Source organism: Gorilla gorilla, chromosome 1 (genome assembly GCF_029281585.2).
Source record: "Gorilla gorilla gorilla isolate KB3781 chromosome 1, NHGRI_mGorGor1-v2.1_pri, whole genome shotgun sequence".
Lineage (NCBI taxonomy): Eukaryota > Metazoa > Chordata > Mammalia > Primates > Hominidae > Gorilla > Gorilla gorilla.
In genome coordinates, this window is record NC_073224.2 from 204,327,790 (window position 1) to 204,343,305 (window position 15,516).

The 15,516-nt window shown below is 40.1% G+C and overlaps 1 protein-coding gene across 3 annotated transcripts in view; it reads left to right on the forward strand.

Annotated features, from left to right (window-relative positions):
• The first annotated feature begins 914 nt into the window (after positions 1–914).
• The window catches only part of PSMB2 (proteasome 20S subunit beta 2), a 38,510-nt gene continuing 23,908 nt past the window's right edge, over positions 915–15,516 (forward strand). The window contains exons 1-3 of one of the 3 annotated variants that reach the window (XM_019015222.3): positions 915–934; positions 5,963–6,085; positions 11,045–11,115. In XM_019015222.3, coding sequence (XP_018870767.1) covers positions 5,974–6,085; positions 11,045–11,115 — 183 coding nt within the window. In that variant the 5' untranslated portion in view covers positions 915–934; positions 5,963–5,973. Of the gene's footprint in view, positions 935–1,042; positions 1,278–5,962; positions 6,086–11,044; positions 11,116–15,516 lie in introns of those variants that run through there. The other 2 variants (XM_004025441.5, XM_063700431.1) reach the window with 2 other exon arrangements.

The following is a 15,516-nucleotide window of genomic DNA, read 5'->3' on the forward strand; positions in this document are numbered from 1 at the left end:
AACTCCCGACCTCTTGATCCGCCCCCGTGCCCTGCCAGGTCTTTTAAAAATGATATTGTCTCACCCGGCCCCCCTCCCATAGGTTTGTAGGAATATCTTTTAAGTTATAGATATTAACTTTTTTCTTTCTTCTGTCTATAAGCTCCAAAATAGTAACTATTTCTACAATTGAAACACTCCCAATTTACATTTACTGTTGAGCATGATAATGACTTTCACCACATAGAGACTTGTAATTTTATGTAGTCAAATCTGTCAAGTCTTTTCTCATATTGCTTCTGGGTTCCCTGTCAAGCTTAAAAACACATCTCTTCCAAAAATTACAGAAATATTTTTCTACTTTTTCTTCCATGTTTGTATCTCTCTCTCTCTCTTTTTTTTTTTTTTGAGACGGAGTTTCACTTTTGTTGCCCAGGCTGGAGTGCAATGGCGCGATCTCGGCTCACCGCAACCTCCGCCTCCAGGGATCAAGCGATTCTCTGTCTCAGCCTCCAGAGTAGCTGGGATTACAGGCATGCGCCACCACGCCCCGCTAATTTTGTATTTTTAGTAGAGACGGGGTTTCTCCATGTTGGTCAGGCTGGTCTCGAACTCCCAAGCTCAGGTGATCCGCCCGCCTTGGCCTCCCAAAGTGCTGGGATTACAGGCGTGAGCCACTGCGACCGGCCATGCTTATAGCTTTAATCCAACAATATACTATTTTTGTGAAGGATGGAAGTAAGGCTCCCCTCAAGTTAATTTTTCTCCAATCTGGCTTGCAGGAAAGTGGTTTCTGGGGAGATTTTACCGAGCAACGTAGGGAAACGGCTGCCTGGCGACCTACCCCTTTTTGACACCCACACGTGCTCGGCACCTTACATACACTGCGTGATTTTATCCTAAAGCGACTTTTAAAATCTCAGTGTGTAGACAGAGAAACTGGGCGTCACATAAGGTAAGTGACCTGTACAGCCTGCACCGGAGGAGACCGGTACGATCCCAGAGACAAGCACTGAACATAAGGCACCCGGCGCCGCGCCCGCTTTGCAACCTTTCGCGACAGTTGTACGTCATCCGCGAGCGCCGTGGAAGTCGTGCTGCAGGCGTCGCGCCAGTCTTCTCTCTGAGGTGCTGTCTCACCGGTGAGACCTGGAAGCGGGCGAGTCTCGTGCTGTGTCGGACCTGCAGCCCCTGGCCTTCCGCCACCATGGAGTACCTCATCGGTATCCAAGGCCCCGACTATGTTCTTGTCGCCTCCGACCGGGTGGCCGCCAGCAATATTGTCCAGATGAAGGACGGTGAGAGGAAGCAGGGGAGGCCCGGCCAGGCCTGGGGTGTAGGAGCGGCCAGAAGGAGTTTGTCGGGGGTTGAATAAGTACCAGGGAGGATCTGAGAGATGGAAGCCGGCCTGCCCTGCCCGTACTTATTTTATTTATTAATTTATTTTTTCGAGATGGGGTTTCGCTCTTGTTGCCCAGGCCGGAGTGCAATGGCGCGATCTCGGCTCAGCACAGTCTCTGTCTCCCGGGTTCAAGCGATTCTCGTGCCTCAGCCTCCCGAGTAGCTGGGAACAGATATGCGCCACCACGCTTGGCTAATTTTTGTATTATTAGTAGAGATGTGGATTTCTCCATATTGGTCAGGCTGGTCTCGGACTCCCGACCTCAGGAGATCCGCACGTCTCGGCCTTCCAAAGTGCTGGGATTACAGGCGAAACAGGCAGACAGGTCTGGGACCTTGGCATTTGCTCCTCCAGGGCTCCTGGGTCAGTGCTCTGCTCTGGCCTTCGCTAAATGCTTCTTGCTTGGTGAGAGTTGCCTAAAGGGAATCAGTTTATAAATGTTTAAGCGCCTGCCCAGAACCTGGCTCTCTAGATCCCCGAATCTCTGATAAGTTTCCTGGTGTCGCTAGTAATGAGGTTAGTTTGTTGGCGGCATAAGGTGGGATCCTGGGGAGTGTGAGACTGTGGGACCAGAAGCTTGGCATTTTCCTTCTTCCCGTGGCTCCCGATTCTTCTTTTCCAGTTTTCCAGAGCAATGGCTGCCAGGTTTTCCTTATATTTAAGTAGTTAATGGAGTTAAGAGATTGGAGCCCTGTCATTTATTTGCCTTATGAGTTTGTGTAAGTTATTTCGCAGTGCCCAGATTTCCTCATCTTTAAGATTAGCAATACCAAACTCACAAACTTGTCGGGAGGATTGAGTAAATGAGTTATGTGCAAATCCTTAGCACTAGGCAGGTACTTAATAATACTAAGTGTACGTAGGTGCCCAAACATATTTGTCAAATGAACATTAAGTCATCTGAACCAAAGCTTAATACTTTTTCAACAGTAGCACATCTTTGATCAGTTAAGGAAAACAAACTTAGATTCTGCAGAAAAACAACCAAAATCTTCTTAAAATTATGTATTGAGTAATTTAGTATAGAGAGATTAGTATAGTATAGTATAGTATAGTATAGTATAGTATAGTATAGTACAGTACTTAGGGGCAAAATGTCTGGACTCACTGCATAGGTTGAACCCAGGTTCTGCCACTTGTGACCTTAAGCAAATTTCTCTAACTCCGTGCCTTAGAGCTAACATCTATAAGGTGGTAATGTAATAGCACCTATCTCAAAAGGTTAATGAATTAATGTAAATCAGTTAACATACCACCTTATACTTTATGAAATTCTATGATTAGTTTGTAGAAGTTTTGTTTGTAAGCCAGTCCTTCCAAAGGAGTGAATTTGTTTTGAGAGTAAATTTGTCCATTATTTTGAATGCTAAGGTCTTTGACAAGCAAGTGATTTTAGCATTAAGTCATGTCTAGGTAGAACAATAATCATTACCTTTACAGGTCTTTTGTTTCATCCCAATAATGTATGTGAAATCACATTGAAAAGTAGAATGTGCTTTAAGCCTACTTATGTACACAGTACTTTTAGTCATTATAGGGGATGCAGTATATTACTTATAACCCATAGAAGAGTCCAAGACATTAAGAAAACAAGGAAATAAATGCTGCAAGATGATTTTATATAATAAAAGAAGTATTGCTAGTTAGTAGTAGGTTGGTTTTTAAATTAATGAGTTCAAGAGCAAATCCTAAGAGTAATAAAAGAAAGATAACTATGGTATGGGAGAAAGATGAATTTGAGTTAGTTCTTGAAAAATAATTGGAAATAGTTGCACTCTGCACATTCCAATTTTCCCTATAGTCTTTTCTGGTATAAAAAAATTATAATAGAAATTTTAGTATTGTATGATGACTTTTTTATTTATTTTATCTATTTATTTTTGAGACAGAGTCTTGCTCTGTCACCCAGGCTGGAGTGCAATGGCGCGATCTCGGCTCACTGCCACCTCCACCTCCTGGGTTCAAGCAATTCTCCTGCCTCGGCCTTCCAAGTAGCTGGGATTACAGGCGCCCGTCACCACACCCAGCTAATTTTTGTATTTTTAGTAGAAATGGGGTTTCACCAGGTTGGCCAGGCTGGTCTCAAACTCCTGACCTCAGGTGATCCACCTGCCTCCACCTCCCAAAGTGCTGGGATTACAGGCGTGAGCCACCGTGCCCAGCCGTATGATGACTTTTTTCTAATCATTCATTTCACGATGGAGCTTGTTTAGAGTAGGCAAGAATGCTGAAAAAATAGTAACCTTCTGGGACTCCTTTCTCCAAGTATAAAATGATAATACAACTTCCAATCAATTGTCCAGTATGTCACTTTGTAAAAACATTTTGATACTATAGAGTAGACATTTGCTGAGGATTGCCACCTTATTAAGTGGTACAACTTTTGGTTTGCTTATATGCCGCATTTCATGTCTCTTTTCTCTTGGCCTATGTAGAATTGCTTTTAAGTTACTCGGAGTACTCCAGCCCACACAGAATTCTCTCTTTTCTGAATTCCTATAGCATGTATAATCCGAACTACATTATCTAACACTGAGTATCATAATATTGGACATGTATAGAATTCATTAGTTTTTCTCACTTGTGAGTTAGACAGGGGTAAGTCATATTATTAACATTTCACACATTTGGAAGTAACATTTCACACATCTGGAAACTGGGGCTTAGAGAGGACAAGTAATTTGCCGAAGTTCAGAGTGTCAAGTCCACATCATAACCAAGGTCTCTTGGATTCTAGTTCAGTTGGTTTTCCACAGTATGACATGCTAATGTTGTTCATTTTGTTGGCCATTTGTTTCATGTATGTGGATCTTGTAAGTTCCTCGTCAAGAATCAGAAATTCCCCAGAGCTACACAGGCAGTTTCCTGTACAACTCAGGGGTCTCTAAGTATCTATCTCTTGTGTTTTTATTAAATATGTTGCCCTCTGCTACTCATTGGACATATTCAGTGTTTAAAAAACATTTTTGGCCTTGTATTAAGCTAATTTTAAAGTTGAACAGGTTACTGCCTAGAATTTTAGCCTTTCTTCTAAGTGTGACATAAGTTCTTTGTAAACAAGCTCCCCCTTCAAATAAAAATAGCTTTTTTCTTATTATAAAAATAATGCGAACTTATTGAATAATGTTTTCTTATAAAAGTGAGGCATGTTAAGTATAGAAGTTTTAGGAAAAACCAACAAGCAAAAAGAAGGAAACGAAAACTGCCCATACTCTTACCACTGGCAAGCACTTAGAATATACCCTTCTGCTCCTTTTTCTTTGCATATCTACAGGTGCATTTTGTGTGTTTTTTCCCTCCAAGTCTAAGAAGCCATATTACTGGTATCTACAACTCTGAAACACTTGTAAAGTATTTGACAGTAGCATTTTGTTCTTTAAATCCTATTAAAGGATTTTGACATTTCAGAAGCTTTCAAACAGGAAACGTGTCTCCCAGGGAGGATTATTCAGCACTATTTGAAAAATGAAAAGTGAAAGTGAGAGTGAGATAGGAAGATTTAGGCCTTTTCTGAAGCTGCAGACTGAATGTGGAGTTTTCTTCCTTAGGCAATAACTGTAACCTGAATATTTATTTATCTATCTAATCTGAATGAGTCTGGTTCAGCTAGATAAGATTCGAGTATTAGGATTTTTGTGAGGTATTTTAAATAGCTTACTGTCAAAATATTCACTAGAATTTTTGCTTTGGCAATCATTTTAATTTTCTCTTTTTCTTTGGAAATTGAATTTGTTTACTTTTTAAAGTGATTAATATTCTCAGTTGGTTTTCTATTCTTTCTTGAGATGGTTCCTTAATTTTAATTGTAGCACCAGTCCTTTTCATATATGCTTTTGTATGTGTATAAATATAATAACTAACATTTGTAGTTGTGGAAACATTTTAGGGCTTTGTTATCATGAGCCTAAAGATAATCGCCATTGGCTGGATTCCTTCAGTTTCTTCTGTCGTTCTGTTCCTTGCATTTCAAATGCCTTTAAATGCTTTAAATTGTATTTTCAATTGGTAGCTTTCATGTATATTCTCCAACCAAAATTGGCATTATACAATATGCTGATGGTTTAACATGAAGAGTGAAAGAGATAAATTGATACCATTACCTATTAAAATCTTCTAAAAGCAATAATTAGTGAAATTATTCAATATACAGTCGTCCCTTGGTATCTGTAGGGATTGGTTCCAGAACCCCTGCAGATACCGAAATCTATAGATGCTTAAAGTCCATTATATACATGGTATAGTACTTGCATATTACCTGTGCAGATACTCCTGTGTACTTCAAATCATCTCTATATTATTTATAATACTTAATATGACATAAGTGCTATGTAAATAGTTGTTATACCATATTGTTTAGGGAATAATGACCAGAAAAAATGTCAGTACATGTTCAGGATAGATGCAAGCATCCATTTTTTTTTTCTGAATAATTTTGATCCATAGTTTGTTGAATTGTGGATTCAGAATCCATGGATATGGAAGGCCAACTGTAGTAATTAATAAACCTGTTTATGGTTACATAAATAATGACGGTCAATGTCTGTTAAGGCAGTTTCTAACACAGTTTTCTTCTTTGAGCAGATCATGACAAGATGTTTAAGATGAGTGAAAAGATATTACTCCTGTGTGTTGGAGAGGCTGGAGACACTGTACAGTTTGCAGAATATATTCAGAAAAACGTGCAACTTTATAAGATGCGAAATGGTGGGTAAGACTTAAGAGTTTTAGTTGGCATATGAGTCTACTAGGGCTGCCATTACTAAAGTCACAGACTGGGTGGCTTAAACAACAGAAATGTATTTTCTCACAGTTCTAGATGTTAGAAGTCAAAGATTAAGGTGTTGGCAGGGTTGATTTCTGAGGCCTCTCTCCTTGGCTTACAGATGGCCATCTTCTCCCTGTGTCTTCACATGATTTTTCTCTTTGTACTATATCCAAATTTTCTCTTCTAAGAATACCAGTCATATTGAATTAGGAACTCATTTTAATTTAATAACCTCTTAAGGATCCCTTCTCCAAATACAGTCACATACTAAAGTACTAGGGATTAAGACTTCAACATATGAATTTTTGGTGGACAAAATTCAGCCTGTAACAATTGGTTTGTCTTTAAATTTGAACTGAAAAATAATATTCTTTAAGACTTATGTGGTCATATTTTCTTTTTTTTTTTTGAGACGGAGTCTCGCTCTGTTGCCCAGGCTGGAGTGTAGTGGCGCGATCTCTGCTTACTGCAACCTCTGCCTCCCAGGTTCAAGCGATTCTCCTGTCTCAGCCTCCTGAGTAGCTGGGACTACAGGCACTCACCACCATGTCCAGCTAATTTTTGTATTTTTAGTAGAGACAGGGTTTCACCACGTTGACCAGGATGGTCTCCATCTCTTGACCTTGTGATCTGCCCACCTCAGCCTCCCAAAGTGCTGGGATTACAGGCGTGAGCCACCACGCCCAGCCCATATTTTCATTAGAGTTTTCTGTGTTTAAGAAGTTGTCTAGACCCTAAAGATTCTAATCTTTCATAAAAGATTTTCTACAAAAATTATAGAGCAGAGAACTGTTGTAACACTGATAGCTGATAGATAAAACTAACACCATCAGCCTGGTATGATGGCTCATGCCTGTAATCCCAGCAACTGGGGAGGACAAGGTGGGAGGATCACTTGAGACCAAGAGTTTAAGACTAGCCTGAGCAATGTAGTGACACCTCATCTCTACAAAAAAAAAAAATTTTTTTTTTTTTTTTTTGAGATGGAGTTTCACTCTTGTTGTCCAGGCTGGAGTGCAGTGGCACGATCTCGGCTCACCACAACCTCTGCCTTCCAGGTTCAAGCGATCCTCCTGCCTCAGCCTCCCAAGTAGCTGGGATTACAGGCATGTGCCACCACGCCTGGCTAATTTTGTATTTTTAGTAGAGACAGGGTTTCTCCATGTTGGTCAGGCTGGTCTCAAACTCCTGACCTCAGTTGATCTGCCCACCTCGGACTCCCAAAGTTCTGGGATTACAGGTGTGAGCCACCATGCCCGGCCTTCTACAAAAAAGTTTTTAAAAATTAGCTGAGTGTGGTGGCATGCACCTATAGCCCTAGCTACTCAGGAGGCTGAGGCAAGAAGATCGTTTGAGCCCAGGAGGTCGAGGCTGCAGTGAGTTATGATTGTGCCACTGCACTCTGGAAGGCAGCAAGACTCTGTCTCTAAAAAAAATTTTTTTAAACCAAAAAAAAAAAACTCAACACCATCTTGGAGGTAGGGATGGTAGTATCAGACTTTTTAAGTGTTAGATATTTCAGAGGATGTGGTTTGAGTTTAAAAGTATCTGAATCTGGCCAGGCACAGTGACTAGCACCTGTAATCCCAGCACTTTGAGAGGCTGAGATGGGAGGATCACTTGAGGTCAGGAGTTTGAAACCAGCCTAGGCAACAAAGCAAGACCCTGGCTCTATAAGAAATAAAAATATTTACCTGGGTGCAGTGGTGCACATCCATAGTCCCAGCTACTCAGGAAGCTGAAGTGGGAAGATCGCGTGAGCCCAGGAGTTCAAGGTCTCAGTGAGCCATGATAGTGCCACTGCACTCCAGCCTGTGCGACAGAGTGAGACCCTGTCTCAAAACAAAGAAACAAAAAAATCTGAATCTCAGCGTCAAAAAACCTAAGTAAACCTTGGCTTTACTATTTTTTATGTGATAAGTCATTTATCTTCTCTGGGGCTTTATTTTCCTTATCTCTAAAATGAATTATAATACTAATGAATAATACATATTGAAAATATTTTGTAAACTTAAAGCATTGTGTAACTAACTATAAGTATTTACTGTGCCATAAAAGGGTTCTACCTTACTCTCTGGTAGGTTTCCTTCTAGAGAGATAATTAAGACTTTTGTGAAGTATTTTGTGAGCTCTCTCTGGGGCTAATGAACTCTTACCCACTGGGAAAACCTCCCTAGCAAACGATACTAGCCACTAGGCCTCTGATCCAGGAATGTTTGTAGTGGTGGTCTGGCAGAGAAAACCTTATTTCCACTTACTTCACAGTTCAATAACAACATTATACACTGCACTGGTATAATATGGAGCTATGAAGGAAGTTAATTTGAATATACTTGCATGTGTAAAATGACCAAAGATCTATTCACATAGTTTTTTGGGCAGTGGATTTAGCATTTGTATTCAATTCCATAAATACTTTTGAGGGCCTCTTCTATGGTAAGCATTCTGCTTAATACTTAAGAGAATTCAAAGATGAATAAGGCTTAGTCCTGACATTCAGGAACATAAAGTACATGGTACTTAGGTTTATGCAGGTTTAGAATATTTCAAGAATTCTGCTTTTTTTTCCAGTGGTTCCACTTTTTGCCTGCATAACAAATGAAGTATGTCAGTAATGCTTCTGAAGTCCAGTAGGTTCTGTATGACTTCACTGGCTATCCTGAGAGAGGGAGAAGAGTGAACAAGAGTAGCAAGAGTTGTTTGTTATTGGGTTTTAGGGTCTAAAGTCAGTGCACAGACAAAAACTGTATTTGGTTAAAATTGCCCTTAAAGACCCTTAAATTACCTGCCAAGTACAGTTTTGTGTATGTAACTCTATATAGTAATTCTTATATAAGTTAAAGACTGAGCTAAAATAAGGGAAAGAAAGAGAAAATCTATATGCAGATAGTCAGGCATGACTTTTCTGCCTTTAGGATAATGGTCAGATCTTTAGTGGTGTTTAGGGGGTTAAGTAAAGAATTGAATAGTATTCCCACTTGTCTAGGTTCCTTCTTTTTTTTTTTTTTTTTCTTTTTTGAGTCAGGGTCTCGTTCTGTTGCTCAGATTGGAGTGCAGTGGTGCAGTCTCAGCCCACTGCAACTTCCAGCTCCTGGGTGCAAGTGATTCTCGTGCCTCAGCCTCCTGAGTAGTTGGGATTACAGGCATGCACCGCCATGCCTGGATAATTTTTTGTATTTTAAGTAGAGACAGAGTTTCGCTATGGTGGCCAGGCTGGTTTTAAACTCCTGTCCCCAGGTGATCCACCCACCTGGGCCTCCCAAAGTGTTCTGGGATTACAGGTGTGAGCCACTGTGCCTGGCCTCTTTTTTTAAATTATTATTATTATTTTTGTTGTTGTTGTTGTTGTTGAGACAGGGTCTCACTCCTGTCGCCTGGGCTGGAGTGCAGTGGCACAATCATGGCTCATTGCAGCCTCGGCTTCTCAGGCTCAGGTGATCCTTCCACCTCAGCCTCCCAACTACCTGGGAAAACAGGTGTGCACCACCACACCTGGCTAATTTTTATATTTTTAGTAGAGACGGGGTTTCATCATGTTGCCCAGAATGGTCTTAAACTCCTGGGCTCGAGTGATCTGCCTGCCTCAGCTTCCCAAAGTGCTGTGATTACAGGCATGAGCCACTGCGCCTGGCCAAGGATTGCTTTCATTATGATTTAATATGTGCTAATAGACTTGTGAGGATAAAGTATAATAATACATGTGAAAACACTCAGCATAGACCCTGAAACATAGTTGCTGCTCAATAAATATTTGTTAGGATTTGAATCTGAATCTCTCCTAATTTGACAGTGGTATTTGAAATGTTGTAAGCAATTACTTAACCACACTGCTGTGTGTCTTTCCATACTGACATTTTCTGTGTGGGCCCACTGAGTTATGGATCATTCTTGTGCCTTTTGGCACTGGTCCCATTCTACAGGGGGATTAAGCTCCAAAGTGAATGCGTTATTACATGCACACCTGATGCTATTCCTCTGGGTTGTACCTTTGTTGGTATGACAACTTTTATTTTTGAAGTTTTAACACTTGAGATACTCTATTTTTAAAAATACTGCAGAATGATGGAAATGTTCTTTTTCTGTGGCTTATACTTTTGAAAGTCATATTATACTTCTTAATAAAGTTATATTTAAGATTTTTTTTAATAAACTATGACTCTGAGGTAGTCCTAACTTCTAGCCTCTCTTTTCCCAATATCCTTTTTGTTCCTATTTTCATTTTTTTAGAGACAGGGTCTTGCTCTGTCACCCATGCTGGAGTGCAGTGGCACAATCATAACTCACTTGAACTTCTGGGGTCAATTGATCCTCTCCACTCAGCCTCCTGAGTAGCTGGGATTACAGGCATGTACCACTATGCCTAGAAATTTTAAAAAAAATTTTTTTTAGAGATGGGGGTCTCACTATGTTGCCCAGGCTAGTCTCAAACTCCTGGGCTCAAGCAATCTTCCCACCTTGGCTTCCCAAAGCTCTAGGATTACAGGCATGAGCCACTGTGACTGGCCCCCAATATCCTTTTTAAAATAAACTTTTAAAAGATTGGCATCTAAGATGTCTTTCTTTTTTTTCACTTCTTGTGTATTTGTGCTCCTTTCCTTCTACGGCAGAAACCATAGTGTGTTGATGAATGAATAGTTTAAGCAAGGCTGCTAGAAGTTTCATTCCACTATAGAACTGGTTCTGTTTGTGGCCAAGAATTGCTGTCAGTACTAACCAGCTGTTTCATAGCTGTTGCATGAGGAAAGGGACTAGAGTAGGATTGTACCCCTCAGTCTATGCTTTGTTTACTCTGAGTGTACAAAAGATGGTGGGCTTTAGGAACAGGGGTAGTGAATAATTTGGGGCACTGTTATTCCTTCTGCTTTACTTTAAGTATGACTCTTTATCTCTTCTACCAGGATATGAATTGTCTCCCACAGCAGCAGCTAACTTCACACGCCGAAACCTGGCTGACTGTCTTCGGAGTCGGGTAAGTAATATATCAGACATTGTTAGATAGAGCAGAAAAATCCTTTGTGCTTCTTTTATATTCTCATTATACACGAGTAGTATTTTTGCCCTTTTTTGGCCTTCCAGAACCCTTCCTGTTGCTACTTGTTCATTCTTAAGTCCAATGTCTTTGTGCACAGTTGTTATTAATAGGTACAGCCCAAAGGGCAAATATTCATTCCCAGAGAATTGGTTGGGACACACCAATATGAAGGCCTGTGACAACTTACCCTTTTTTTTTTCCCCTAAAAACTATTTTTTAGAGCAGTGTTAGGTTCACAGCAAAATTGAGAAGAAGTATAAAGATTTCCCACATTCCTCCTCACCCACATGTATAGCATTCCCCATTATCAGCATCTTCCACCAGGGTGGTACATTGTCACAAATGATGAGCCTACATTGACAGTAATCACCCAGGTCCGTAGTTTACATTAGGGTTTACTTTTGCTGTTGTGGATGTTATGGGTTTGGACAAATGTATAATGACATGTATCTACCATTACAGGATACAGAGTATTTTCACTGCCCTAAAAATCCTTTGTACTCTACTTATTCATCCTTCCCCATCCCCGCAACTCCTGACAACCACTCATCTTTTTACTTTCTCCATGGTTTTGCCTTTCCCATCATGTCATATAGTTGGAATCATGGATTATGCAGCCTTTTCAGATTGGCTTCTTTTATTTGGTAATGCGCATTTAAGGTTACCCTATGTCTTTTCATGGCTTGATAGCTCATTTCTTTTTAACATTGAAAAATACTCCATTGTCTAGATATACTACAGGTTATTTATCCGTTCACCTACTGAAGGACATCTTGGTTGCTTCCAAGTTTTGGCAATATGAATAAAGCTAATGTACATATCCACATGCAGGTTTTTGTTTGAACATAGTTTTTTTTTGCGTAAATACCAAGGAGTGTGATTGCTGGATCGTATAGTAAGAGTACGTTTAGTTTTTTCAAAGTGTTTTTGTAGCAAACCATATTACTTAATACCTGTGACTGAAAGTCTCTATGTGTTAGTGAAAGTAGAACTTTGAAAATAATAATTCAGATTTTTTTTATTTTTATTTTTTTGAGATGGAGTTTTACTCTTGTTGCCCAAACTAGAGTGCGATGGCGCAATCTTGGCTTACTGGAACCTCTGCCTCCTGGGTTCAAGTGATTCTCCTGCCTCCATTTCCCAAGTAGCTGGGATTACAGGCATGCACCACCACGCCCAGCTAATTTTGTATTTTTAGCAGACACGGGGTTTCTCCATGTTGGTCAGGCATCAGGCTGGTCTCGAACTCCTGATCTCAGGTGATCTGCCCGCCTTGGCCTCCCAAAGTGCTGGGATTACAGGCGCGAGCCACCGCACCTGGCCAGTAATGCAGATTTTTATCTTGAGATTGCTTATCTGTGTTTCTCTTTTTTTCTTTTTCTTTTTTTTTTTTTTTTGTGAGGCAGGGTCTCACTCCAGTTGCCCAATCTGGAGTGTAGTGGTGTGATCTCAGCTTACTGAAGCCTCAACTTCCTGGGTTCAGGTGATTCTCCCACCTCAGCCTCCCAAGTAGCTGGGACTACAGGTGTGCACCACCACATCTGGCTAATTTTTTGTATTTTTAGTGGAGGCAGGATTTCACCATGTGGCCCAGGCTGGTCTTGAACTCCTGGACTCAAGCAGTCTGCTGGCCTTGGCCTTTCAGGGTGCTGGTATTATAGGAATGAGCCACTCACTGTACCTGGCGTACTTACCTGTGTTTTTCTATGACTTTTTCCCAAAGCATACAGCATTGTTCCTCCTTACTTATTCTAGCCTTGTTGCTATTCTAGAGCTGTCTCAATTTCATCGACAGCATGTTAAAAGATGCAACACTAAGTTAAGGACTGAGTGCATTAAAGATTGTGTAGGATGTGCTAGGAAAGTTCATATGGTTGCTAAAGGTGTGTGTTATTCCCTTCCCACAGGGACTAAATAAATAGAGCCTTACCATGTGATCTCACCCCCTGTGCCTTTTTACTCATCTATGAAATGGAGATAACTTCCTAACCCCACAGGAGTGCCAGGAAAATGAATGCTTGTAAATCATAATATTTAACATTTATGTGACTTTTGCCCAAAGCATTTTGCTTAATAATTTAATCTACTCACTATTCCACTGAGAAAGATAGTCTCTATCACTGAGATGAAGTGAAAGGCATAAAGTGTCAAAGGGACTAGCTCCAGGTCACACAGCAGGTCAGACAAAGCTAAAATAATGGTGCCATAATTATTTGACTATTCTGCCTTTGGTTCTTCAGTAGTGTTTCTAGAACACTGATGCTATTCATATTTTTATTATGGTTTGAGTTTTCATCTGTACTTGCTTAAAATAACAAGTTACTTTTTTTAAAGTTACTTACTACAGATCTATAAAGCAGTTTATTTTCTAGTGCCTAATAATCTTCGACTGATAATTTCTCAATAAATAGTACCTCTCAGTGCTAGCTTTGACCAAGGGCTTGTACGATCTGAGGGATCATGAAGTTTGAAGAGAAGCTAGAGGCATGTAGGATTGAGAGGAGGAGGCAAATTTACATACATTGTTTTGACCTGGGTGAAAGATCAGTAGTATTTTCTTTAAAAAAAAAAAAAAAAAAAAAAAAAAAAAAATATATATATATATATATATATATATATATATATATATATATATATATATATTTATTTATTTTTCTCTTCCAAGAAAGTCATTGTCACCAAGTGGTCTTTTCTTCACTCCTCCTTGAGAAAGGAAAATGGGTCAGATATTAGTTTTTCTGTCACCCAGAAGTTCCTGTGGTTTTCAGCATTTTATGACTTGCCATGTACGATATTCCTCTGACTTATCAGGCAGAACCGGAGTAAGAATTCCAGCTTTGGGCACAATAAATACTGTGTCATAAATATCACAGACATTAAGTGAATTAAGCTCCTTTTTGGAATTGAGATAAGAATGGCAGTGTGCTTCATGCAAATGCAGTGAATCTGGTTTAATCTTCTCCTAGCAGAAATGTTTGATGTCTTAACAAATATCCCTTGTAGACAGTGACATGGGGCTCTGGTAAATATTGACTACCTCTGCCTGAGCTTTTCCAATAGGTCCAATCTCTGCTCCCCCATCTCCTTATCAAAATAGATTCTTAGTTCTAAAATATGAATTTATATTTTAGTCGTTTTATTCTGGGAAGAGAGATGATAGTTTGTCAGTGTTCCTAATAAGTGCAGAGTCACCAAATTTAGTATATTTATATGGTCACACCAGTTGGCAGATGTGACTCATTTTGGGTCAGCCACTTACCAGGTATAACTTCTGTGTCTGTAGCTCAAATTGTTTGATTTCTAATTTGCTCTGTGTATGTGTGGTGGTTTGGTTGGGAGGACATTTACTACCACTGAGTGAATCTTACATAAACCAGTTTATGAATCTTACATAAACTGGTTCATTCAAATGTAGGCAATTTAGCATTGTGGTTAAGAGCATAGTCTCTGGAATTGGACTACCTGGGTTTGAATATTTGCTTACTGACTTACTAGCTGGATGTCTTTGGACAAATTCTAAGCTTAATTTCCCTACTTACCAATTTCAAAAAGTTATTATGAAGATTAAATGAGGTAATAATGCAAAGCTCTTACGTTTTTTTTGAGACAGGATCTCACTCTGTCATCTAGGCTGGAGTGCAGTGGTATGACCACAGCTCTCTGCAGCCCCTTGACCTTTCAGGCCCAGATGATCCTTCCACCTCAGCCTCCCTGGCAGCTGGGACTGTAGGTGCATACCACTATGCCTGGCTAATTTTTTGTAGAGATGGGGTTTCTCCATGTTGCCAGGCTGGTCCCGAACTCCTGGGCTCAAGCTATCCTCCCGCTTCTGCTTCCCAAAGTGCTGGGATTACAGGCATGAGCCACCATGCCCAGCCCACTTGTGTTTTTATGCTGCGATTGCTGTTTGGTCGAAGAAGCAATTTAATGGCTATAAGTTAGTTTTTCATGAGGGATCATTTGTTGTGCTTTTTTTTTTTTTTTTTTTTTTTTGAGATAGGGTCTCGCTCTGTCACCTAAGAGGTGGCACAGTCACAGCTCACTGCAGCCTCAACCTCCTGGGCTCAAACAATACTCCCACTTCAGCCTCCCAAATAGCTGGAACTACAGGTGCCAAGCCACCATGCTGGTATTGATAGGGAAAATAGAAGTAAAATAACATTGAACATATATTATGTGCTAGGATTTTTCTAGATCTATACAGTCCAGTATGGTAGCCAACTAGCCATATGGGGCTATTTAAATTTAAGTTAATTAAAATTAAATAAAACTTAAAATTCAGTTTCTGGTGGAAAATCTCCTGGTAGACTTTGCCTGAATGCTAAATCAACTTTTGTT